Raw genomic sequence first — 27,577 nt, forward strand, 5'->3', positions numbered from 1 at the left:
CCCCCCCCGTTTTCTTTTCTTTTTTCTTTTTCTTTTTAATTCCTGCAGCGTTGCTGGTGCCTCGACACTCTTAGGTGGCTCCCCGCTCCACCTCCCTCCCTCCACGGGTCCTTGATCTTAAGGCGGTTTACGTCTTCGCTTCTCGCTTGGTGTCTCGGAGCGCTCTCCCTCCTTCCAGACATTTTCCGGGAGCTCTAGTCACCGCTCCCTGCCCCACTGCGTCTGCATTTCCCTATTATCACACTCCAGATCCCCAAATCCTGCTGCTGCATACGTCCCATATTCCGTTTAGCCGCAGGGGAAGGTTGGCACCGCCGGGTGGAAGAACTCGCTCTCTAGGGAAGCTTTCTGAAGAGAACTCATCCCTCCCAGAATGAAGGCTGGCTAGGGGACTGAGGGTTGAGGAGTAGGATTGGTGCTTTGAGGGCTGCTCCTGGTCATCTTCCCTTCTCTGCTGTACGGGCACCTTACTCATAGTGTGAATAGACAGCAAGCCCTTCTTCCTTTCCTTCCTTTTCTTATAAGATCCTTCCTAGGGGCTCAGAGTTACTAGGGGCAATTGAAGGTTGTGTGGTTTTCCATCTCCTGAATTTATCCAAAAAGCAGCTTGTGGCAAATATTTTTGGCAGCTCTGACTTGGTAATGGAAGCTCCAAACAAGCACACTGAAGGGAATGGGTGGAACCAGACCACTATCCACAGCCCAGTTCCTGTAGGAAAGGATTTGGGGACTTGTTGAACTGTGCTTGATGCCAGGCAGGCATTACACTAGGCACTTTACAGGTATCAGTCATGCCTCTGACAGGTTATGCTCACGAATCAATTATTATTGATGAGGAAACAAGTACTCACAGAGTACTCCTTGCGGGCAGTTCCCAATGTATCATATTGTATCTTGTCTGTGTCCTGCCTATGTTGTTCTCTGAAGGAAACTTTTGTTTTCTTGGTTGACTTTGGTTATTCCTTAAACATTCTAGTTATCACCCCCTTCTTGTTCAGAAAGCCTTCTTTTTGACACTCCTCTTTGCCTTGATACAAATCTTAGCATTTCCCAAAGGAATTATTCCCCTTTTCCATATCTTAGGGATACCTCCATCCCTTTCTTGCCATCTCTCTCCCTCATTCTTCCCTTTGCCAGTTGGTAGATGACAGATCACGGCAGGCAAGTGAAAACACCACTTGGAGATTTCTGGGTTCCTTTCTATGATCCCCTACATCTCCTTACTGACCTCACCCATCTTCCCATTACTCTCCCATTCCCAAGACTGCCCCAACGTGAATATAAACTTCTTGTGAGTAGGGCCAAGTTTCATTAATTTTTGTATACTTCATTTCTGTAGGTTTAACACAGGATTTCACCACCTCTGTCCTATTGACATTTGGGGCTGAAAAAAATATTATGAGAGATTGTCCCATGCATTGTAGGATTCATGGCCTCCCCTCAGTAGATGCCAGTAGCATTCTCTGTGACAACCAAAATTGCCTCTAGATATTGCAGATGTCCTGTGTAGTGAAATGGCCTATTGAGGTCTCCTAGTTTTCAGAATTGAGCTGATGTGAATTTCCAAGAAAGTCATTGGCTCAAGGCCTAAATTATTTGATTTTGAAATTTTTTCAGAGAATAATTTTTAAACTCTTAAAAATTTATACTCTGCATTAAAATTCACAACCCACGCCTAGCTCATCACTGCTTTAATTTGATAAAACTGCCACAGCACAGCCCATTGAGTTTCTTACTAAAAATAATTCATTATCTACTGTTCTTTCTCCCAATATTTCTCCTAAGCAGTCATACCTCCAGGACAGATAGTCCCAGAACTTTATATTCTTTTGAGAGCCTACTAAATCAGTAGTATCCCCACAAGAGGCAGAAATCTCTACCAGTGGTCAGTTTTGAGGCTTTGCTCATTTTCCTGCCTATCCCTAGGGCAAAGAAATCTACTGGGAGCAGAAATGAGGGTAGGCCTTCTATCTCCTCTGGCCTATCCTGACCCTAGAGCTCCACCTGGCTTTACTTTCAAAGAAGGGATTTGAAAAATTGGTGCTGTGGAGATTGCAAAGAATGAACAGATATGACAGAACTTGTCATATATAGGAAAATATCCAGAAAAAAAACTGGAAGGAGTAACAAGAGTCCACAGATTAACTGAAAACTTGATACTATTGGCCACGGAATTGGCGTACAAATTTTCTTTTAGGTTATATTTCAATGAAAGAATGACAGTCATCAATACCACTGACCACAAAGACACCCACAAATATACTTGGGAGCTAATTAGTCAGGTCTGGTCTACATGTCTTTTCATATTGCAAGGATGGCCACAGTGTTGGGTTATTTTAAAACCTACACTACCAGCTGGGTGCAGTAGTGCATGCCTGTGATTCAGGCAACTTGGGAAGCTGAGTCAAGATGATCGATCACAAGTTCCAAGACCAGCCTCAGCAATTTATTAAGGCCCTAAGCAATTTAGTAAGACCCTGTCCTTAAATAGACTGGGGATGTAGCTTGGTGGTAAAGCACCTTTGGATTCAATCCCTAATACCAAAAGAACAACAAAAAATCCCCCAAACCCTACACTACCAATTTCCCTTGTACTGAAACTCAGGCTGCTGTCAGAGGTTTAGAGGTATAGATTAGGTATAGTTACTAGTCACAAGGATCAAACATACCTTCTTCCCATTTAAGCGCTCTAATCCATGGAGTCAAATACTTGATTAAGTAGATAGCACTTGGCATTGAGATAACTTTAAATTGTCTTAAATAAGATGCAGGGTGATTTAAAGTACCTTGTTTTTTAGGGTATTAGGCAGCCAGGATAATACAGTAGAAAAAGGATAGAACACCCTCTTTTCCGCAGAAAGGGCATGTGTGGGTGTAATAATTCAACAGAGTCTGTAGGGCCCTAAAATGAGAAAGGGAATTAATGTTTATGCACTAAGCAGTATGTGCCAGGTTTCGTAAGCAGTACTTTTTACACAACAGGTCATTAAATCTTTGTCCTAAGAGATATGCATTATGTATTTTACAGGCAAGAAAACTAGAGCTTTGATTGGGTTTATTATTTGGCCAACTTACAAAACCTGTAAATGGCAGAGCTGGAATTCAAACCCAAATTAATCTGATTCAAAGTCCAAGTTCCTCTCCATAATTCTGTGAGGTAAAGAAACTTGCACAGCAGTGGGCAGCCAGGCTGACCCTGTGAGTCTGAAACTAAGACCCAAGTACCCAAGTTTCCATTCTTCACAAAGGAGGTGTCAAGCCCTGCTGGAAGGGAACAAATCCTGCCAGTTGACTCACAGGCCTCATTACTAGCTGCTAGCAGCATTCTCCTCTTAACTGGAATGGCACAAGCTTTGAGCCACTACCAACTGCCCCAAATATTTTAACCCAATGGCCCTTAGTTTAAATAAATGGAAATCAAAGAGGCAGAAGATTCTGATAGGGAGGAAAACACCTTGCATATAGTACATAGAACTAGTTTAGGTTGTCAATTAAAGGAGATGGCTACCCTGGTAGTTGGGAAAAATCAGGTGAATGGATTCATCCTCCAGGGTTACCTGAGTTAGAATAAAACCTCCATGGGCTGGGGATGTGGCTCAAGCGGTAATGCGCTTGCCTGGCATGCGCGGTGGTGCTGGGTTTGATCCTCAGCACCACATAAAAATAAAGATGTTGTGTCTACCGAAAAAACTAAAAAATAAATATTAAAAAGTTCTCTCTTTTTAAAAAAACAAAACAAAAAAATCCTCCATGATTCATTTTGCTCTTCCCTTTGGTTGGTTGTAACTACGTCCTGAGTATCTGGATCCTTTGGTCCCAAACTGTGGGGATATTAACTTTCTGTACTCTCTAGTTAAAGGCAGGGCATAGAGGGCTTGAAGGACCTAGAACCATCCTTTAGTTTCTCTACCTTGATAAGACTATAGCCTCAATTCCCCAGGGTAGTGGTTCTGACAAGGCACCTTCTTTACAAACATAGCCAGGATGTGGTGGTGGGAGAGAGGAGAAGCTATTAGTGGAGTGGCCCAGCATGGAATAAGGGTTTCAAGGTATAATTAACTCTAACACACCAGTAGTAACTGCTTTGGTTTTTCACATCCTTGCCCTATAGCAGGCTTGCTAGCTCATTGCCCAGAGACTTCATTTCTGAGTTCCTAGTTAACGGAAGGAATACTCTCAAGACAAGAATCCATTTTAAGAATATTTTATTTGTCTTTTGAGATTACATAATCATTATTGCTGATCTAATACAATCACTTAGACATAAAGATTTCCAAGAGCTTCTCAGAAGTGGCGATCCTTAGAAGTTTTTGTTCCTTTTAATAAGATGATAGTGAGAACTAGATGATTTTTTTTTATATATATGTATGTATAGTTTAGGACTTGTCCACATATAATTTGCTGGTGTTGCCTATTTTCTTTCCATAATTTTCCTTTATTAAAAAAGCTTAATGCAACAATGCATTTTGATTCTTTTTAAACCATGACAAAGTTAATTTTGAGATAACCACAGGAGCAGCAATTTCAGATCTGTTCAGATAAAAGCCAAGCAGCAAAAAAGCTTTGCAGGAGTGTGTGGCCACAGAGAGCCATGCTCACTTGGGAAGGTAGGATGGGGAGTTGGGAGGGCAGAGGGAAAGTAGACTAGATGCATTTTTTTCTCAGTGAGAAAAAATGGAAATTGAATATTTCCATTAAGAAGGCAAAAAGACCTTGAAAGTAGCATGAATTCATTGAAGATAAAATAGTATGTATCCCCACAGGCCAGGGTCACATACAAAGAGATAATCAGCCTTCTTTCCCATGCCTCCTGATACCTAGGATGCATCTAAGGTGAGAGGCTGGAGGAAAGAAGACATATTTGGTCTGATTCCAAGGGTAGAGGGAATAATGATCAGATTCCAACATTAATAAACAATCCAAATAGGAGGCCTGGGACTCCTTCTTTTTAATGGTTGATGAAACAGGGTCCCCAGAGAGAGAGGAAGGGAGGTCATCTGAAACTCAGAGGCAAATAGCTCACCATGGGCAGCAACACTGACAACCTAACTTAGAAGCCCATGTGGCTCCTCTTCTATTTGGAGTGAGTGTCTTCACTATCGTGAGACAGAGTGTTAAAAGTACCAGCACATAGTAAGCTCCACAGAGAGCAAGGCTTTGCTGAGAAACAGCAGGTTATGATTTTTGGTCTAAGAACATAATAGGCAAGAGTCCAGATATCTGTCTAATGGAATCTGCTGGACATAGATGAGGTAAGATCTGAATCTTTTGGTAAAGAGATCCAATTAATACAACAATCAGAACTGGGCAGGCAAAAGAACTTATTAGTCTAGCAGAAGTTTCAGCATTTATAGTCTTCCTTATAAATCAGAATATAGTCACGTATGTGGCACTTTTCCAATAGTGCTAAGAAATGGCCTCTGAAGAACCAGACTCAATGGGCTGAGTCTATATTTTATTTAATGGTGCAAATAGCCATCTACCAAGTTATACCTCTGTATCTCCAGAAGAAAGGACATTTCCAGACTAGCTCTAAGGGTATATGTGAAGACCAGGGGAAGTTGAACAGGGTGGAGGTAGAGGGTGGTCAGGATAGGAAGGTTTTAGTAACTCTGGATGGTCTGGTATTTCCTTGAGTCACCTTGGTCTTGAGACTTTTGAGGCAGACCATCATAAGGAAAAAATGGGAAACAAACATGAGAGCATTAAATAGGGTTGGTTGAGGGAAGAGAGACTTATTTAATTCAAGATTCCTAGAGTCATTCCAGACTTCAATCCTTAGAACTAATGTGGTCCCAAATGGAAACCTTAAAGTCAGCAAGTTAGCCTCTAACAGGAATTCAACTTTTGGGTGGGATATAAAATTCCATGTTGCTTGCATTACTAATATTTTTTATAATGCTGGAGTTACTCAAGAAATGAACTCTGAAACAGAAATCTTAAAAAGGTCAGAACACAAAGATATGCCAGCTGAAGAAAGACCACTGATCAAATTGTAGTTGGTTTTACCATGGCAATGGCCAAAGGGATAAATGAATGATGAGGTTCAAGCTAGTCAAACTAGCTTTGGTCATCTGGATACAGGTTATAGTGTCATCTCTACCCCTCAGCCAGTCAAGCTGCCAAGTCTTTTCTAGGAACAAACATACCTGCTTCTTGAGAGTGTCAAGTAGTGGGCCTAAAACACCTGTCCCATTTCCAAAGACTTAAACCTCTAAATCCCTGGGAAAGTATGCCTTTCCCTACTTAGTTTCAGAAGTATTTTTAGGTAATAACAAAAGTTTAAGCAAGCAGTGTTCCACAACAAGCCCTCCTTTTCTGAGACAATGCCAATCTGAAGGGGTCTTCCTGGGAAAATATCCAGTAAAATGACAAGAAAACAAAACTATGGGTCCTGGTGGTACTGGCTCTCACTTCCTGAGTAGAGTTTGATGGGGTTGGAAAGATGGTTAAAAAAAAAGTCTGACAAACATCAGAGCTGTTGACGAGATCATGAAGGTATATCCCTCTTGGAACCAGAAAGCATCAAAATGGACATAAATATTCAAGAAGAAAGGAATGCTGGGTAAGGAAGGACACCCCAGTAGGCACAGTCACAGGCCCAGCTAAGTTCTTAATGCAGCTTGCCAAGGCCTTAACACTCCTTCCTGACTAGCCTTTTTATAGAGAAGGCAGTGATAGTGATGGTCAAGGCTGGGAACTCAGGTCACATTAATTCAGTGGCTCCCAAAGGCCTCACCTGGGGAAGGGCCAAAGCTAAGAAAGGCAGCTGCTAAAAATTTATTCCAGAAAACCCAGGGAACAGGAGGCCTGGAATCCCTGGACTAATTCCTGAGCCTGAACATGAGAAAAATGGCCATTGCTGAGGATTCAGAGTCAATGGGGAATGATGTGTATGATGCACTAGGAATGGGTCCCCCATTTCTTTCCTTCCTCAGTCTGTCCTCTGTAGCTCTCATGGCCCTCGGAGCAGTAACCACACTCTGGGCCAAGGCTACAGGCACAGGATTCTAGATTTTAATAAATAAATAACCTAACACACAGGGTGAGCACGGCGGGCAGCTGATTGAAGGAGCAGCTTGCTAGGTCTTTCTTGGATAGTAGTGGAGAAAAGGCATGGAGTTCTATTCCTTATAATGTCTTCTGGCTTGAGTTACAGGCACTTAATACCTGGAGGAAAAAAAAAAAAAAGATAAGACTGATTTTATCAGGTAGTGGGGGATGACAGAACAAGAAGAGCCTACTTAAGGTGTAACAGGGAGGCAGGGGCTTTTCTGGAGGGTATGGTGAGTGTAGATGATTGTGTTTTTTCTTCACATCAGTGAAAAAAGAACAGTATTTCTTGGGGAAGGGAAACACTAATGTATGCAGAAGGTCTCAAAGAATCTCTTGCAGGTGACACTGAGGGGGTGGTGGGTTTATTCTGTGTTCATGCAGATGTATGTGGTAGGGGAAAAGAAGACCAATTCCAGAGCAGGAAATTCTTCACTACACAGGATTCCCTGGTTTCTGGGAAGCCCAAGCACCTGTAGTAATTAGGCTTGAAGGGCCCATTCTTGTTGAGTCCCAGATACTTGGCCTGTTCATCTGTCAGTTCTGTCAGGTGGGCATCAAAGGTGGGCAGGTGTAGGCTTGCCACGTACTCATCTGGAATAGACCACAGAAGCCCTGGTATGAGCATTCATGCCTCCTATCTAGCTGTCCTCCCTAAGTAGGGCCTGAAAAAGTTGTAAGATACCTTCTAATTCCTGAAGCCAAGTGAAAAAAACTTAACTTTTGCTCACTGACCCTCAATTCTAAGGAATGGCTGCTTTTTTTTTTTTTTTTTGAAGCCCAGTGCCTTTCAAAGTTGTAACATTTCTTCTTCTTTCAGCCTTCAACCTTTCCTTCTTCCCAGAGGGGTGAAAGAGAGATGAAAAAAGCAATAAGTCTTAGGGTCTAAAAGAAAAAAATGGGATAGTAGGAGGACTAAATAATGGGAGGCTACAACTTTGGTTCTGCCTTGGACTCTATTCTTTGGGTCACTCAGGGAGACTGGAAAGAAATAACTAAGAATACTATTAGACTGTTTGCTTTACTTTCAGTACTCTTCTGTCTTATGAGTTTTGGTTTATATTTTATCATCTAAATACACTGTACAATAAGTAAATATTCATAAATTATGAATAACATGATTTTATGTAATTTCTTAAGTATTTGGTCTTCTCAACTTTATTATATATTCAGTCAGAATATGAACTGCTGTATTTCCTTTATATTCTTTTAATTGTCTATTAAAGGGAAAATATCCAATTTGTAACAGGTGCTAAAACAAAACCAGAAGTTGATATATTCTCTGATCTTTGCCTGAGGTATCTGTAAACACACTGGGTCAATTCAGGTGTTTAAGGCAGGCTTTTTAAAAATTTAGTAGAGTTTAATGTTACCTTTGTACCAAACACCCACATAACTACACTCCTACCAAGAACCACTCAGTCTTTTCCTTGATCTCAGGCAAGGGGGCTAGTTGTTGGAAGGTGTAGTATGAAAAGCAGGGGCTGTTTAGCAAGCAGCCTAGAATGGAATAAATCAGATGTCACATGGTGGAGATGATTCTCTTTTGGAGGGGGATATTTTTTACTCTCTGAGATTCTTACATACAAAATACTTTGAGAGATAAAAATCCTTAAAATTCACAGGCAGGTAACCTAAATCACAACAAGATGTCAGAACTCCGCTAGGGCAACCCATGTGGAAAATGGGATAAATCAACTGGGAGTGGAACCTAGGACTCCTAGCTACTACTTTATAAGATTAAAGATTTTCCTACCCATAAGAAATTAATGCCCCAAGCTTCCTTTTTTTAGCCTCTGACTGTGAACAAAAGAAAGAATGGGGAAAGAAGAGCATGTGCTTACCCATTTTCTTAGGCAACAGGTAGACATCCTGCTTATAGCGACCCTCAGGAGCATTGTAAAGCTCTATCAAGGCGAGAGCCTAGAAGAGCAGAGAGATAGATGCTGACGTGCCATTCACAGCCATCTACCCTGTATAGAGTGAAACCCAGCTGGTCTAAGGACCCTTTTCAGCCCACTGCTATTCTACTCTGGAGGTCTCACCTGAGTAGTAGCAGTGATTGAGAGCACAAATGTAGGCACTGTGGAGCAGCTTAGGTTCAGTAGACGGCCCTAGTGGTCAAAGGTAAAGACACAAAGGGGTTAGGAATGTCACTGGCCTTTGAGGAATGAGAGAAGAGAATGACTGCCATTTCCCAAACCCTTCCCTACTAACATTGATGGACAAAAAGCAGGTGTTCAATACATACAAGTTACTTGACATCTATTTTGTTTTTTAAGTATTTTAAAATTTTTATATAAAATATTTTTAACTGGTACATAAAAAGTAAAATTGGCTGGGCATAGTGGCATAGGCCTGTAATCCCAGCAGCTTGGGAAGCTGAGGCAGGGGGATGAAAAGTTCAAAGCCAGCCTCAGTGGTACAAAAACAAAACAAAAAAACCCTAAAATTGTACATATTTATGGGATACCATATGATGTTTAAATACATGTATCTACTATACAATGTTTAATTCAGGGTAAACATATCAATCTCTTCAAACATTTTTCATTTCTTTGTGGTGAAAACTTTCAAAATCCTTTCTTCTAAGCTGGGAGTGGTGGCACATGCCTGTAATCCCAGCTGCTTAGGAGGCTGAGGTAGGAGAACTGCAAATTCAAAGCCAGCCTCAGCAACTCAGCAAGGCCCTAAGCAATTTAACAAGACTCTGTTACAAAATAATAACTAAAAAGGGCTGGGAATGTGGCTTAGTGGTTAGGCACCCCTGGGTTCAATCCCCAGTACAAAAAAAAAAAAAAATCTTTCTTCTAGTTTTTGAAATACACAGTACATAATTGTAATCTGTAGTCATCTTACTGTGCAATAAAACACCTGAACTTTTTACTCCTATCTAACTATGACTTAGTACCCATTGACCAACCTTTCCACATCCCTCCCTCTCTGCTATTCTCCCCATCCTCTGGTAACCACCATATTATTCTCAACTTTTATGGGATCCATTTTTTTTTAAACATTCCATGTGTGACTTCATGCAGTATTTGAATTTCTGTGCCTAACTTATTTCACTTAACATAATGATTTCCAGTTCTATCCACATTGTCATAAATGATAGGATTTCATACTTTTTATGGCTGAATAGTATTGCACTGTTTATATGTACACATTTTCTTTGTTCATTTATCAGTTGATGAACACGTAGGTTGTTTCCATTTCCTGACCATTGTAAACAGTGCTGCAATGGAGTGCAGGTGTCTCTTTGACAAACTTATTTCATTTGCTTTGGATATATACAAGTAGTGCGATTGCTGGATGATAGTTCTGTTTTTAGTTTTGAAGAACCTCCATACTGTTTTTCATAATGGTTGTACAAATTTACATTCTCATTAATAGTATTCAAGGGTTCCCTTTTCTCTACATCTTCACCAGCACTTGTTATCTTTTTGTCTTTAAAAAAAAAAAAAATATATATATATATATATATATATATATATACACACACACACAATGGTCATTCTTTTTTTTTTTTTTGGTACTGGGGATTAAACCCAGATACACTTTAATACTGTACTACATTCCCAGTCCTTTTTATTTTTTATTTTGAGACAGGATCTCACTAAGTTGCTTAAGACTTTGCTAAATTGGTACTGACCTTATAATCCTCCTGTCTCAGCCTCTCGAGTTGCTGGGATTACAGGTGTGTATCACTGCACTAGGCAATAATGGTCATTCTAAACTAGAGTGATGTGATATCTCATTATGGTTTAAAATTACATTTCCCTGGGCTGGATATGTGGCTCAGCAGTGAACCACTTGCCTAGTATGCACAAGACCCTGTGGTTCAATCCCTAGCACCACAAAAAAAATAAAAAATCAAATTACATTTCCCTGATGATCACTGATATTGACCTTTTGTGTGTCTTTGAAGGTACTAACTAAATAATTTATGGAATTATGCAAAAAGGAGTAGGCACAGTCACATAATACTGCCAAGGAAGGGAATATTTCTCTTGGATTTTCCACACTCTATAGCAAAATACGCTCCTTCTGAGGAATGACATCCCTTTGAAAGACTGTCACAGACAATGATCTTGTCAGGTGGGGGTCTCTCCAGATTGTGAAGAAAGATATCTATGAATTTATGAAACTGATGATTTTTTGCTTCTTTCTCAAAATGGGTCTTATGAATTCAAGGGCAGCCTTGATTCTTTTTTTGTGTGTGTTTGTGGTGCTAGTGATGGAACCCATGGCCTCATGCATGAAGGACAAGTGCTCTACTATTGAGCTACATCCCCAGCTCACAGCCTTGAATTTTAAGTGTGTAATTCAGGCAGAAGAGCTAGAACTGCCTCCATGCCACACTTCACTATTTTGTTTTCTAGGAAGCCTGACCATTCTTTTTGCTCAACAAAATAGCAAAAAACACCTGTGGTGCTTGATTTTGACAGCAAAATTATTAAATGGGACCTCCCAGGAAACTAAAAATAAGTTACCAGACAGTGGGCTATTAATGCCCATTTAATCAACCTGCCCATCCCTTATCCATACCCACTCTTTCCTTGTGAAGAAATAATCAGTCCTTGTATAAATGTCCTAAAGTATTTGAGAAGGTGAGATGAGCTAGGAAAAGAAGAAGAGAATAGCAGGGATGCTCAAACTTAACTTTATGGGCCCCTAGATAAAAACAGGCTATCAGTTACATTTTCAAATTTATTTTCTTTAATATAAAAAAAAGAAAACTAACTGAAAATTAAAACCCAAGGAAAGTAGTATTATCCTTGTTATTTTGGTGTTTTTCCCTAAAGAGAAAGCAATAAGAATAGGGGCTATCATAGCAATCAGGATTCCTATGACTGGGGGAGAGAAGCCTTCAGGAAAGGAAAGAAAACACTGACATGAGAGGGAAGGCTACATGGAATGAAACTCAAGAAGAAACCAGGAGGGGAAAATATCAAGAACCAATATAGAGTTGAGTACCTACTACACATTTGGCTCAATTCATGGGAGTGGACACTCAAAAAAACAGATCAGCAAAGACTTAGCTTTTCCAGAGCCTACCCAAGATAGTCTGAGTTAGTCAGGAATACTTACTTTGTGCTTTCTGATTATATCATCCCACAAATACCATTATCTCTTTGTAAGCATCACTCAAAGAGATTCTGTTCTGTTAATTCCTTCCACAGTAATAGTTATTATGTGACTCAATGTGGAGAGTGACATGGAGAGACAGGATAATTGGTGAAAAGTAGGGAACTAAAATAGTTTCTTAATTGTTGAATGAAAAGATCTTTCACAATTAGAAGAAAAATCTCTTGGTAAAGTAGTTAAACTTGTGTTTAAGAGAAGGGATTGAAAAAGATAAGGGAACTTGAGGAGGAAAGGACTAGGGTACTGGAGTCTCCCCTGACAGTGGGGAGTATCTCTGCCAGCCTCAGTCTTACCTCTGCCAGCAGTACTATCCTCTTGCCATCAGGCCATATCACATGGTCAACTTGGGATCTCACTCGTTCCCAGGTCAGTTCTGGTGTCCGCAGACTTGCCTAGAACACATACAGCAAGAGCATCATTAGCCATGGCAAGTCCCATGTCAGGTCAGAAAGAGGTTGAAGGAAACCATTTCAAATAGCAAGTTGAAAAGAGCAACCAACATGTCACATGGAGAATACCTGTCCTGGGTTGGTTAGGACTGTTCCATTTCAGGGAATTTAATCTTAGGCCCAGCCAGGGAGAGATCACTCAGGATGTCATTCCACAACACATATTGTACGCCCACTCTGCTGAGCACAGTAAAAGGTGCTATGGGAAATACAAAAGAAACCAAAGGCATGGCTTCTGCCTTCAAAAAGCTTGCACTTTAGTTGGGGACACAAAACAATACATATGTGAGAGGAAAATACTTACAAAGCTACATGCAAACTAGTGCAAACTAATATAGTGCAAACTGAATACATAAGTGCTGAGAGACACAGACAAAAAGTAGGATAAGAACTGAGTGGGATTAGCTAGAGAAGGCTGAATGTCCTAGACACAGCATGCTGGGGCCAAGGTTCTACCCTCATGTCCCAATGTCCCAAGTTCCACCTTATTAATGATGGTGGTTTACCCTAAGGTTACAGAAGCTTTGTGACCTAAGTGCAAATGTGAGGTAGGCTTTAAAGAAATGCTATATGGTAGAGTAAAGCTCCCAATGGCTCACCCTCCTTCCATTTCTGTATATTGTACATTCAGAGAACAAGAGAAAAAATGTTAAGTTTATTAACAGCAGCAATCAAGTAACAGTCTCAGGGTGAACACTTAAGACAACTGCTCCCTTCTTTCAACAGGCAATGCCTAAAATTCATATTTTAAAACTACTATTGGTTCACTTGATAAAACTGAAAAATTCTGCCAAATACTAAGTTTCCAAAGAGAAATACTTTAAGCTATACACTGATCATTATATTAAGCACATATCATATTTTAAGTATTGTAGTAAAGGACACAAATATAGGTAAGGTTGGATTCCTTTACTAGAATGCAAATGATTTATGGATAGGGACAATATCTTCTTTTCATTTCTATACCTCTAAGTTCCATCTAAACATACAATGGGGTGCTCAATTACTGTTTGGAAATTCACAGGTCCTCGCCCTGAAGAAGTACCAATCTAGTGGGAAAACAGACATAATTATATTTCAATGTATTCAGAACCATATTCATGGACTGAGGCATTTCTTTATTAGGTAGATGGGAAACATATAAAATTTCTTGAAACATCAAGTATTATAAATTGTTTCAATCTTTACAGAGAGCAATTTAGCAGTAGCTAGCAAAATTTTGTATGTACCTAATCTTTTACCAATTAATTTCCCTTTTAGGATTCCTATAGAAATACTTGCTCAAGTCAGAAATGAGTGCCCAAGAATGTTCAATCTAGCATTATTTAATAATAGAAAAAAATAATCAACAAAGCAATGGCTAAGCAAAGCAGGACAGTTCTATACAATGGACTATTATTCAAGTCTTTAAAAAAAAAAGTAGGGGCTTTGGGATGTAGCTCAGGTGTAGAGCACTGGCCTATCATTAATGAGGCCCTAGGTTTAATACCTCACACTGCTAAAAGAATAAAAAAAGTAAACTATGTGTTTTAATGTGAAAACCATTAAGTGAAAGAAATCAAGCTATTGTACAATATGGCATAATGCCAATTTGTACTTCTTACTTTAAATATATTAATGTTATTTGAAATTTTGAACTAAACAAGCATTACTTTGAAATTATAATTTTAGGGGCTGGAGGCATAGCTCAGTGCTAGAGTGCTTGCTTAGAATGTACAAAGGCCTGGGGTTTGATCCCTAGCGTGCGCGCACACACCCCCCACTCCAAAAAAAAAAAAAAAGAGAAAATACTGTGAATAGAGTTAGAAAGAATTTAAGCAAAAGGACCATTTGGGGAAGTTAAGGGTGTATAAGGTAAATCCTTTAGCCTTTAGAAATATCACATGGAGAATAATAACCAGGTAGATCCAAGAGCTACTCCCTGGTGACTCTAGAGGCTGTGTACTAAAGCACCAGATTGGCTCTGATTCAGGGAAAAGAACCCAAAGATCAGTTAAAAAAAAAAAAAGAGAGAGAGAGAAACACTTATCTCTACCACTGGCCAGGGTGCTCCAATGACCTGACTAGTAACATCTGGGTGGTAGTCATACTCCTTGGCAGAAGTGTTCCTAACCTATAACTGACACAGCTTTATATGATCAAGGCATACAAATAGGGGCTGGGGATGAAGCTCAATTGTAGAGCATGTGCTTAGCATGTATAAGATCCCAGTACCACTACCACCCCAAAAAATGAAAGAAAAGAAAAAAGACATTCAGATGGCTTCACTCTGGATTTATAATCTTTAAGCAATCTACCAGGAAAAGTTTTCTCTATGCATACTACAGTCCCAAACTAAGCATACATCCCACTGTAAATTAGCCATTATTATGCTTGCACAAACTGATATTGTATGATTTTGAACAGTGCACATCAGTCGTTGTTCCCCCGGCACTGCAGGAGAACAACTGTGGTTGTAGTTCTATAAAGCATATAATCAACAATAAGTCTCAGGCTAAATCATTCTTTGCCTGGAAGAACATTTTTAAAGTTTCTGAGTTTAATTTTTTAAAACACAAGTCAGATTTTGTTACTAATTTGTTTGAAGCCATCCAATGGCTTCCTTCCTACTCAGAATAAAGTTCTTCCTTATCATAGCCTATAAAAACCCCTGCAAGCCCCCGACCTCCTTGAGCTAACTCTGTCTTCACTCCTTTGCCCATTTTGTTCCTGCCACCACAGCTTCTTTTCTGTTCCTCAAATACCAAGCAGGTTTCTACCCCAGGATCTTTTATTTGCTATTCTTTTTTCTTTGATGGTGCTGGGGATGGAACCCAGGGCCTTACCCTTGCTAGGGAAGTGCTCTACCACTGAGCTATACCCCCAGCTTGCCATTCTCTGAACAGAATGCTCATATCTTTTATTCATGTTTTCCCCCAAATGTCATATCCTAAAAGAGACCTTTCTTGACTGCCCCAACTAAAATAGTATCTTCAATATTCTCACTTTGCTTTTTTCTTCAATACTATGCACTGACAATAACTATTTTTTATCTGTCTCCCACAATAGAATATAAGCTCTGTGAGAAGCAGGATGTTGTGCACTGCTATTTCTCTGACCAATTAGTACTTGAAACAGAACAGAATGAGTACTCAGTATACATTTGCTAAACAGCAAATGAATATTCTGGTTTCAACTATTAATTGCTTGCTATTTCCTTAAATTTCACTTTATATGTTTTGAAACACTATCACCAAAGGTTGACAATTTAATCTTTCAAAAGTCCTTCTGAGTATGTCCCTTTCTGGACTATATAATTTAGTCATATACCTTTCTGCCAAGACCACAAAAAGAAGTGAGAGACGGTGTTTGATTCATGTCATGGCAAAGATGGCATCTACCTAGCAATACAAGCAAACTGGACTAGCAACACAACAGCTATCGTAATCCTTTTAAAATAAAAGTCATCCTGTTAATACTAAGATGAATTGTTATAAGCCCTAAAATAGCTCCCTGTTTCTCTCAGAGTATAATCAGGAAAACTTAGGATGCACTACAAGGCCTATGAAATCTGGCCTGATCTCATCTTCATCTTCCCTGCCCTGTACTCATTCTGGGCCGAGCACACTGGCCTCCTTGTTGTTCCCCAAATAGACTAGGCACACTCTTTCTTCAGGGCATGTGTACTGGCTGTTTTTTCCTGCTTGAAATGCTCCTTACCAAAAAATCTACATGGCGAATTCCTTACAGTCTGCTCAAACAGGCCAGGTGTAATGGTGCACACCTGTAATCCCAGCTACTGGGAGAACTAAGGCAGGAGGATTTCAAGTTCAAGATTAGCCTCAGTAACTTAGTGATACTGCATCTCAAAATCAAAGATAAAAAGGTCTGGGAATTCAGTTCAGCGGTGAAGTGCCTGAATTCAATTCCCAGTACCACCAAAATATAAATAAATAAATAAAGTTTGCTCAAATATGGCCTTCTTGTGTGATTGAACCCAAGGGCATTCTACCACTGAGCTACATCCCATGCCCTTTTTATTTTATTTTGACACAGAGTCTCAATAAGTTGTTGTTGAGGCTGACCTTGAACTTGGGGGTCCTCCTGTCTCACCTTCCAAGTTGCTGGGATTAAAGGTGTGCATTACCATGCATGGATAACTAAATTATTAATAAGTAAACTATCATGCATGGTAAGACACAGTAGTGGGGCCATTCCACTGACAACCCAAGGTACAAACATGCTTTAGTAGATTGTGTTGCCAGATTTTATTTATTTCTGTGGTTCTAGGGATTGAACCCAGGGCCATGAGCATGCTAGGCAAGTGGTCTACCACTAAGGTACATCCCAAGCCCCTGCCAGCTATTTTTAATAACCACAGAGCACAGGGTTAAAAGAAAGAACCAGGTAAAATAGATATTATCCAATAGGCTCTCAATATATCAACTAATCCTTACCTGGAAATGCTGAAGCTCAATCAGAGCAGCCCTCAGTGGACATGAAGGATGCTATGGTTAAGCCATTTACTCAGAGAGAAATACAGTTGTGTCATAAAGATGCCATAAAAATGTAAAACCAGGGTGAAAGTCAACTGAGAGATACTATGGTAAGCCTGAAAAGAAATAACACCTCTATTAACTATGACTTGGGACCAAGTATTATTAGGACCAAGTGCTATTATATCTGGAAAATTTTAGGGTGAATATAATCAAATTATAGAACTACAGTGATAAAGTTACCAGGTTTGAAGTATACATATTATTACACAATAGCACTGGATTGTTTGTGAATCCTACAGACCCAATTACTATGGTTCAGAAAACATGTTAAGGGGAGAATTAGCCTAGTAAAAGAGGAAGAGAAAAGAAGAAACCACAGTATTTGACAGTCACAGTTAATCTTAAGCAATGTACTCATCCCAGCCCACAGGTTTCTCTCCCTTGACCTATTTATATGGACTTATACTTATCTTTATGGTAAAATCAAATACCACAATACTGACTACCATTCTGACTCACATTCATTATATCTTGTAGTTTTTGAGTTTCCCCGGCTCTCAATACAAAAATAAGAGAGAAAATGGCTTATAGTATATAATAGGTATCAAGCTTGGATGGAAGAAGACAATCATTTGAAATGATTAAATTAAGACAAAGAGTCTTCAAGATATCCACAAGCACAGAGGGCTAGAAAGTGAATAGATGTGGACAACTCTGCCAGGACAGTTGTGTTTATGATGGCTGATGATCCTGTTCTTTTAGTTTGTTTCTTGGAAAATAAAAAGAAAAAAGAAAAGGCCCCAATAATGAACACTTGATCTTACCACATCAATCTCCGTGTTGGAATGTCCCATGTTACAAACGATGCAACTATTCTTCATACGGTCCAAGTGTTCTCTGGTTACCACATTCTTATTACCTTAAAAACAGAAGAGAAATGAAAGGAAATGAAAAGAAATGAAGTTGGACTCCTACTTTATATGATATATAAAAATTAACTCCAAATAGATTAAGACCTGCCACGACTAAAACTATAAAACACTTAAAAATAAATCTTTTCATCTTAAGCATATCAAGAAACCAAGGGAAAAAAAAAACAGGTATACTAGATTACATTTAAATTAAAATTAAACACTTTTGTATTGGAAATGACATCACTAAGAAAATGCAAAGACACCCAATATCACAAACAAGACAAAACAAAATAATAAACAAACCAAGTCCCCGTACCCCAACAAACTAGTGAAAAGATAACCCACAGAAGGGGACAAAATATTTGCAAATCATATACTGAAAAAGGATTTGTATCCATAATATGTAAGAAACTCACAACTCAATAATAAAAAGACAACCCTATATAAAAAACAAAGAATCTGAATAGATATTTCTCCGTGACCATGTGAAAAAAAAAATGCTCAACACAATTAGTCATTAGGGCAATACAAATCCAACCTATGATGAGATATTACTTTATACCCAATGGGATGGCAATAATAAAAAGACAAACAATAATAAATTGGTGGGGCTGGGGATGTGGCTTAAGCGGTAGCGCGCTCGCCTGGCATGCATGCAGCCCGGGTTCGATCCTCAGCACCACATACAAACAAAGATGTTGTGTCTGCCGAAAACTAAAAAATAAATATTAAAAAAAAATATCTTTCTCTCTTTAAAAAACAAATAAATAAATAAATTGGTGAGAATAGAGAGAAATTAGAATCACCATGCACTACAGGTGGAATTGTAAAACGGTTCAGTCAGTTTGAAAAACAGTGTGGCAATCCTCAAAATGTTAAAAGTAGAATTACTATATATATGACTTACCTATTCTGTTCCTAAGTATATATCTAAGAGAATGAAAAATATATATTCACATAATAATAAAAAAATACTATGTTCTCAGTAGTATTCATTCACAACTACTTCAAGGTAAAACCAAGCCATATGTCCACATAAATTAATGAATGGATAAATAAAATGTGGTATATCCAAACAATGGAATACTATTCAACAACAAAACGAATGAAGAACTGATACATGTTGTCATATGGATGGACCTTGTTAAAAAAAAAAAAGCCAGTCAAAAGATCACATATTATATGTTCCATTTACATGGAATTTCCAGAATAGGCAAATCTTGAGACAGAAAGATTAGCAGTTATACAGGGCCAGAAGAAGGGGAAGGATGGAATAAGGAGTGACTGCTTATGGTATAGGGTTTCTTTTCTTTTTATTTCCAGTGCTGGGGACTGCTCTGGACTGTTCCATTACCAAGCTACATTCCTGAGACAGGTTCTCACTAAGTTGCCCAGGCTGGCCTCAAACTTGAGATTCTACTGCTTCAGTCTCCTGAGTTGCTGAGATTACAGACATCTGCCATTATGTGTGGCCAGGGTTTCTTTGGGGGATGTTGAAAATGTTCTACAATTAAATAATGGGATTGCTATGGTTTGGATGGGAGGTATCCCTCAAAAGTTCTTGTGTTCATGTAAGAATGTTCAGAGCTAAAATGATTAGATTATGAGAGCTGCAACCTAATATGTCCATCCTACTTTGAATGGACTGACCAAGTGGTAACTGTAGGCAGGTAAAGCTTAGCTGAGGAGGTGGGTCACTAAAAGTATGCCCTAGAAGGGTGCATCTTCTCTGTGGTCCTATCCCCTCCATTTTCTCTGCTTCCAGACTCCACCATGAGCTGTTTTCCTCTACTGGGCAATTGCCTATGATGTGCTGCTTCATCTTGGGTCTAGAGCAATGGCGCTGGCAGTCTATAGACCGAGATCTCTGAAACTGTAAGCCCCAAATAAACTTTTCCTTCTCTAAGTTGTTCATGTCAGGTATTTTGGTCACAGTGACAAAAAGCTCACTAAAACAGAAATTGGTACTAAGAAGTAGAGGTCACTGCTGTGACTAACATGACAATGTAGTTCAGAAGCCTTTGGAGCTGGTTAGTGGTAATTTTGAAAAGTGTAGAGATGCAAGCTGGAAAAATTTTAGAATGTTGTAAGTGGAGTCTAATGGTTGATTCTGGTGGCAGCTCAGGAGGTCAAAAGGGTTATGCTCACGAAGATTCTGAGGGAAATGAGAACTTTATGGGGAGCTGGACTACAGGTCACTCATGTTATATTCTGACAGAGAACTTGGTTACATTTTGCTCATGTCCTAAGATATTGTGTAAGGATGAAATTAAAGGTGGACTAATTAATTTGATGGAGGAGATTTCAGGCAGGACAGCATTCAGTTAGTGGCATGGATATTTCTGGCAGCTGTTAGCCAGGTTTACATGAGAATAAGGAGCAAAAACCAGAACTAAATAATTTTGAAAACTTGTAGTTTGCCTAGAAAAGGCTTCTAAGGCTGGGACCAAGTATGCTTGTTGAAGATAAGTGTTAAGTACTTTGCATGAAACAACAGGAAAGATGCTTTGAGGGCATCTCAGGAATTTGGAAGACCACACTCACTGAGGGTTCCAGGGTACAGAAGAGAACATTCCTTTGAGAAGAGATCATGGCATACCCTGCTTGCACAGCGGGGCTAGAAAGTTGTTTTACCATGCTGAGCCATGTAGCACCCAAAGGCCACTGCAGCCCTGATTCCATGGGGCCTGGGTATTGCACAAGCTAGCAGCAGACTTTGACATCATCCATATGGAGCTGGTTCTACAGGATGTTAACATTAAGGAATCATGGAGGCTTTCACTGAGATTTCAAAGGAAGGCCTGTGAGTCCAGGAGAAGTGTAGCAAGTTGGAGTCCCTGTAGGCTGCCCTTGAGAGGGTGAAGCTGTGAAGGTGAAACCAAAGCTGGAATGGAGACCCCAGGAATTAAGAGATGCCAGTAATATAGACTGTCCACCAAGAAAAGCTGCTGGCTGCAGAGAAAGCTGGGCTAAGAGAGAGCCATGTACACTGCAACTAGCAAGGCCAAAGGGGCCATGTGCTCTAGATGCTATACAAAAAGTTAGAAAGGGGCAGAGGACCTATTTGCCTGGCTGGGTTTTGGTCTTGGTTTGGCCCCATCCCTTCTTTCTATGCCACTATTCCTCCCTTTTGGAATCATAATGTTTATTCTGTGTTACTGTATGTTGGATATATGTAACTTGTTTTTTATTTTATAGGGGCTCACAGCCAAGAGTTTGCCTTGAGTCTCAGAGGAGACTTTGAACTTAGACTTTTGGGCAATGCTAAAACTGTTAAGACTATGGGACTCCTGGAGCTGGACTAAATGCATTTTGCATTGTGAGATGGACATAAGCTTTTAGTGTTATGGTTTGCATATGAGATGTCCCTCAAAAACTCCTGTGTTAAGGAAGGAATGTCCAGAGATACAATGATTAGAGTATGAGAATGGTAATCTAATCTGTCCATCCTAGTTTGAATGGACTGACCAAATGATAAACTGTAATGGAGTTGGATGGCAGTCTGTGGACTGAGACCTCTAAAACCGTGAGCCCCAAATAAACTTTTCCTCCTCGTTTGGGATATTTTGGTCACAGAAGTACAACTATCTTACTAAAAAAAGAAATGCTGTACAACTTTACTAAAAACTACTGAACTGTACACAAAGATGAATTTATGCTTTGTGAAGTATATCTTTAAAAATTAGGTTATGGTGATGGTTGTACAACCCTTTGAATTTATTAGAAAATACTGAATTATATATTTTGTTTATTTTGGTGCTGTGGATTGAACCCAGGGTCTTAAGCCCCCAGCCCAAACTGTACACTTTAAATAAGTGAAATATATGGTTTGGAAACTACATTTCAATTAAAAACAAAAAAAGATTCACAGAATTGATGAGTCTTTTAAAGTTCCTTTTCCCTGCCACCAGCTCTTCCTGAGGCTATAAATACACTTTTATTCTTAAATATGCTGAGTTCCCCCCTTAAAGTAGAATTATAAAAGAAAACCAGTGTTTCTATGATTTATAAAAATAAAATAAGCTTCTCAATATAAAGAAATTAGCTCTCTCTGCATATTCCTCTCTCAAATTCAAAATCTATTCATTTGAGAATACAATAACCTCTCTCATTTTCTCTATTAAGAATTTTGCTCTAGCCTTGACTTAATTCCAGGGACTAAAGACATACTTCATTTTGGAGATAAAACAAATAATTAAGGGACTAGGGGTATAGTTCAATGGTACAGTATGTGTATTTTTAGCATGCTTAAGGCCCTGCCTGGGTTCAATCACTAGCAACAACAACAACAACAAAATCAACTGTATACATTTAAGATCTGGCTTCCCAAATAAACCTCTACAAATGAGTCTCATCTTAAGCTGTATCCTAGGTAGCTAAAGATAGATGGAAATATAACAGTAATAAAGGGTATAGAGAAACTTTCCTAAAGGGAAGACCTAATGGTGTACATTTGGTCTGAATTCTTAAGAGGCAGGAAAAATATGAAAAAGATTGACTGGTTTTATGGACTAATATCCTGGCTTTTGTGTTTGGTTTTCAGAACATTTCCAATCATATTTCAATTACTCCATGAAAGAGTTCCCAAGTATCACCCCATTTAATATGTCATAATCATACCTGTACAGGTAATAACAATGTCCACTTGTCGGATGACCTCATTCAATTTCACCAGTCGAAATCCATCCATACTGTAGAGATAAAGCACGATCATTTCCTAAACAGACAGCTGGACAGCCTTTTGCCACTGAATCTCAAATGCTATTACCAAGTTCCTTTGGTACCTGAAATGTCACTTCCTGAGATAGCTGGAACTATTTCTATCAGTGAAAAATCCAAACCATTTACTTAGCTTATACAAGAGAAATAAAAGTTACCTTTGTATCACTGGAACTTATTTCATTCTACATGAGTTACATGAGTTCCCAGCCAAGTTTCTAGAAAGTACCACCTAGTCACTGAATCTACTTCCCCCACCGAAACTGCTCTCCCAAGATCATCAATGATCATGCTAAAAACAAAAGTATGTCTTAGATTCTTTCACTACTTGATTTCTTCTGTGACATTAAACATTACTTACATTCTTAAAACGCTATACTCTTTGAGCTCCTTGATACTTTTACTTCCTGGTTTTTCTCCTACTTTTCTAATCATCTCTTATCAACCTCTGCCAACCTTTAAATATTGGTACTCTATTGGATTCTGCCTAGACTCTTTATTCTTTCAGTATTCATTTATAACCTGACCTTGGCTGCAAATGAACACTTTTAGGTAGATAATTTGCACATTTGTATCTCTTAACTCTCTCCAAAGCTTCATAGCAAAGGACAAATTGTCTACTGGACAGCTCCTCACAGATATCCCAGAAGAATCTCAAGCTTACCATGTTTGAAAATAAACTCATTATCTTCTCCACATTCCCATCCCCATCTACTCTTCCTATATATTTTCTACCTTGATCAGCAGTATTACTGTTCACCAAACTGAATTAACCAAAGAAACTAGAACATCCTGGCCTATTGCCTCTCCCTAACTAAAGCTGTCCCCAAATTTGGTTGATTCTATTTTCTCAATTCCTTAAAAAATCTCTTGAATCTATCTGTTCCCTTCTCTCCCACATGCTGGCCTTGCCTAAGTTCATGTCTTTTTATTTCCTTAATTACTGCAGTAACCCTCAGCCAAAATCTCATTACTTCTAGGCTTACGTCTCAAAATCATTTTGCAGAGTGACATCCCTAAATGCAATAGGAACTTGTCGTTTCCTTGCTTAAAATACTTCAGTGAGATTGACTATCTTCAGGATAAAATCTAAATATTTCTACCTAAATAAATATTTATGTATCAGTTCATATCTATAAGCTAATATGAATTGTACTGCAATCAGTATCATATTCAGGTTTCTCTAATGAACACTGAGAGTATTTGAAGAATGATGGTTCACCTCATGTGTTAGAGCCTTAACTCAGAGGGTCAGCAAGTCTGCTGGGGAAACCTGTGGGTTTTTGGTTAGGATGTATGAGGAGTGGCTGGACACAGGGAAATGGCTTTATACCATCCTGAAACCTTCCCCTAGAGAGTTAGTGGTAAAGACTGAGTGGGGTATAATTTGAAACTTAATAATTAAAAGAAGAGTACAAATAAATTCCCATATACCATTCATTCAGAGTTAGAAGATTTTACCCTTAATTTGGATATGTCTGATGTTTCCTCAAGATTAGTGTTATGGTTTGGATGTAGTGTCCCTCAAAAGCTCATGTGTGAGACAATGCAAGAAAGTTCAGAGAAGAAATGATTGGATTATAAGTCTTAACCCAATCAGTGAATTAATCCCCTGATAGGGATTAACGAAGTGGTAAATGAAGTGGTAGGTGTGGCTGGAGGAGGTGGGAATTGGGGCTTGGCTTGGGGGTATACATTTGTAGCTGACCAGTGGAATCTCTTTCTCTCTGCTTCCTGATCACCTTGCGAGCTGCTTCCCTCTGCCACACTCTTCTGCATGATGTTCTGCCTCACCTAGCACCCTGAGGAATAGAGCTGGCCTTCCATGGACTAAGATTCTGAAACTGTGAGCCCTTAAATAAACTTTTCCTTCTCTACAGTTGTTCTGGTAGAGTCTTTTAGTCACAGCAGCAAAACAGCTGACTAAAACAAGTAGATTCAAGTAATACATTTTGGGAAAGAATGTCATAGAAATGTTCTTTTTTAGTGTATCACATCAGAAAGCATCTGATACCAGCCTATTTCTTTCCTCCTTCCCTCCTTTTCTTTTTCTTCTTCCTCAACTCCCACCCTTTGGGTGTGTGTATGTTTGTGTGTGTATGTGTTGGGAATTGAACTCTGGGCCTTGCACATATTAGTAAGCACATGTTCTACCCTTGGTCTCACTATTTCGTTTTCAAAGGGTCACAGACTACATATGCAGAAAATAAAGGGTCTTTGGCTCAAATTCTAAAGCTTAACTTTTCTCAGACCGTAGCTCCTTGACCTTCGAAAGTCCAAGCTTACTATTTGGCAGCCTTTCTCAGGATCTGGACTTCTACAGGGTGAGAGATGGTACTACGCAGGCCATTTCTTGGAGGCATCTCCAAAATGGTCTATGAGACTTTAGTGTGGAGGAGGAAACAGGTCTCCCTTGCATGCTTACCAGGCTTGCAGGGCACAGATGGGGTCTATCTCAGTAACGTACACAATGGAGCCCATGGCTTTCAGAGCAGCACAGCACCCCTTCCCAACCTGAAGTGGGGAGAGAGCACACATAAAAGAACAGGTGGTGAGAAATAGTTTCTCAAAGCTTCTGGTAAAGTGTACCTTCCTTCCCACCCTCAAACGGAATTTTGTTGAATAGATTCATGCTTGAGTTAAAACAAGAAAAACAAATAAATGCAGTTCATAAACAAACTCTGGGGGCCCTTGCTTAGCACATTCATGTGCACAGAACACCCACACTCACGATTTATAATCAAAACACAAGCTAAAGGAACATCACAAACATTGGTGCTGGAACAAGTCAGAAAAATCAGCCTAAGAAAAAATGGCAAAATGCAAAGGAAAAAAGAAAGATTGCACTTCAACCAGAAAGCCTCTAATTTTTTTTCTCTCCATCTAAAGTGGTAAATGAATATACTCTTATGTCCATATGTATGGGAAATAGTTCTAGAATATGTCATCAAAACACATTTTTTAAAAAATATTTTTTAGTTGTAGATGGATACAATATCTTTATTGTATCCATGCTGAGGATTGAACCCAGTGCCTCATGTGTGTAAGGCAGGCATGATACCACTGAGCTACAGCCTTAGTCCCATCAAAATACATTTCTAACACCTAATAGTAAGTTAAACTTTACCTCTCCATAGCCACAGACTACCACTTGCTTTCCACCAAACATCATGTCTGTTGTCCTTTTAAGTCTAGGGGGAAAAACATTTAGGTTAAAACAAACAAACAAATAAATAAATAATTATATCCTGAAGTTAAATCAGGTTTCTTTGTGTTGGGTTTTTTTTTTTTTTTTGGTGTTGGGGGGGTAGTATCAGGGATTGAATTCAGGGGCACTTGACCACTGAACCACATCCCCAGACCTACTTTTGTATTTTACTTAGAGACAGGGTCTCACTGAGTTGCTTAGTGCCTCACTTTTGTTGAGGCTGGCTTTGAACTTGTGATCCTCCTACCTCAGCCTCCCGAGCTGCTGGGATTATAGGCATGCGCCACTGCACCCGGCTGTTTGTGTAGTTCTTGTTGTTGTTTATTTTTCATTTTGATGAAAAGCTTGGTTTCTACCCTACAGAAACTAATAACCAAAAAGACTAAAGAACATATTTTCTCACTCCTTGCCATCCAACCAATTCTACGTATATGAGAGATTCACACCCCCCCCCCCTTTATTCATGTTTTTCTTGGGAGTGGTGGGGAAGAGAAGATGAGAGTTATGTGGTAATTTTTTTTCCCCCAGTACAGGGGATTGAGCCCAGGGGTGCTCTACCACATAGCTACATCCCCAGTCCTTTTAGTTTTTTATTTTGAGACAGGGTCTCACTAAATTATTGAGACTTGCAATTCTCCTGCTTCAGTCTTGGAACTCTCTGGGATTATGGGTATGTGCCCAGTTACAGAGTAACTTTTAAACATTAATAGCAATATATATAGACTTAATATATAATATTTAGAATATATAATATGTTTAAATAAAAGGAAAGATAAATAAGAAATTAAAGTGATTTTAATTTAGGAGCTCTGGTTTCATGAAAACATTATTTCAGCTTATTGATTCAGATAATATAAAATATAACAATGGTACAAGAGTAATACAGTTAGTGGTTTCAGAATGGCTAGTGGGTCCTACATTAATTCAACAGGGAGAGTAATTAGCAACAGAGTGAAGGAGAGCTTTGATACAAGTTGACACCGACCACAGAAGTAGTCATTGAGTTTTATGGAGTTGATCCCTTCTCAGACATGTTCTATCTCTGTCTGTAATTCTCTACAAAGCTGATTCTGTTTCTGGGGTTTCTCAAAAGAATTTGTCATAGTGATTTCTGGCTCCTCTTGGGATGCAGTAAGACTCCTTTCTCTGGGAATCCTGTGCTAGGCAAAAGAAAGTTTTCAACTAAAAAATGGACTATGTTGCAATAGACAATTTCTACAAATATTTGTAGGTCTTTTTACTCTTTTATCTACCTGTTTACCTCTTTTGTTGAATAGAATCAATAAATGTTCCAAAGGCAAAGTAGTAATCCTTCTTTCAATGATTTGGCAACTATACCAATAACTATACACACCCCAATTAAGATAATCAAATACCAATAAGTGCAGAGGCAATTCTTGTTGAGTGAAGAGATAAGTCTGGCAGGGCTACTACTATACTTAGAAATTGTGGCTTAGGGGAGTGGTTCTGGAATGGCTAGCACAGCAAAGAGAATCAAAAGATCATATTTCTGGGTCTCCTTTGCTTTGACTACCCTCCACCCTCCTCAAGCCTTTTCTCCTCTCTTCCCAAGGAAGACATTCTCTCACTGTGACTACAGGGGGCTGT

The 27,577-nt window shown here is 39.1% G+C and overlaps 1 protein-coding gene across 6 annotated transcripts in view; it reads right to left on the reverse strand.

Moving 5' to 3' along the window:
* Positions 1 to 4,188: 4,188 nt before the first annotated feature.
* Positions 4,189 to 27,577, reverse strand: part of Ahcyl2 (adenosylhomocysteinase like 2) — a 187,016-nt gene continuing 163,627 nt past the window's right edge. For all 6 annotated transcript variants that reach the window (XM_048786938.1, XM_048786937.1, XM_048786941.1 and 3 more), the window contains 9 exons: positions 25,889 to 25,952; positions 25,187 to 25,275; positions 22,663 to 22,733; positions 17,953 to 18,047; positions 12,495 to 12,593; positions 9,099 to 9,167; positions 8,898 to 8,976; positions 7,527 to 7,647; positions 4,189 to 7,170 (listed from right to left, as the gene is read on the reverse strand). In XM_048786938.1, coding sequence (XP_048642895.1) covers positions 7,164 to 7,170; positions 7,527 to 7,647; positions 8,898 to 8,976; positions 9,099 to 9,167; positions 12,495 to 12,593; positions 17,953 to 18,047; positions 22,663 to 22,733; positions 25,187 to 25,275; positions 25,889 to 25,952 — 694 coding nt within the window. In that variant the 3' untranslated portion in view covers positions 4,189 to 7,163. The remainder of the gene's footprint in view (positions 7,171 to 7,526; positions 7,648 to 8,897; positions 8,977 to 9,098; positions 9,168 to 12,494; positions 12,594 to 17,952; positions 18,048 to 22,662; positions 22,734 to 25,186; positions 25,276 to 25,888; positions 25,953 to 27,577) is intronic.

Source organism: Marmota marmota, unplaced genomic scaffold (assembly GCF_001458135.2).
Source record: "Marmota marmota marmota unplaced genomic scaffold, marMar, whole genome shotgun sequence".
NCBI classification, from domain to species: domain Eukaryota; kingdom Metazoa; phylum Chordata; class Mammalia; order Rodentia; family Sciuridae; genus Marmota; species Marmota marmota.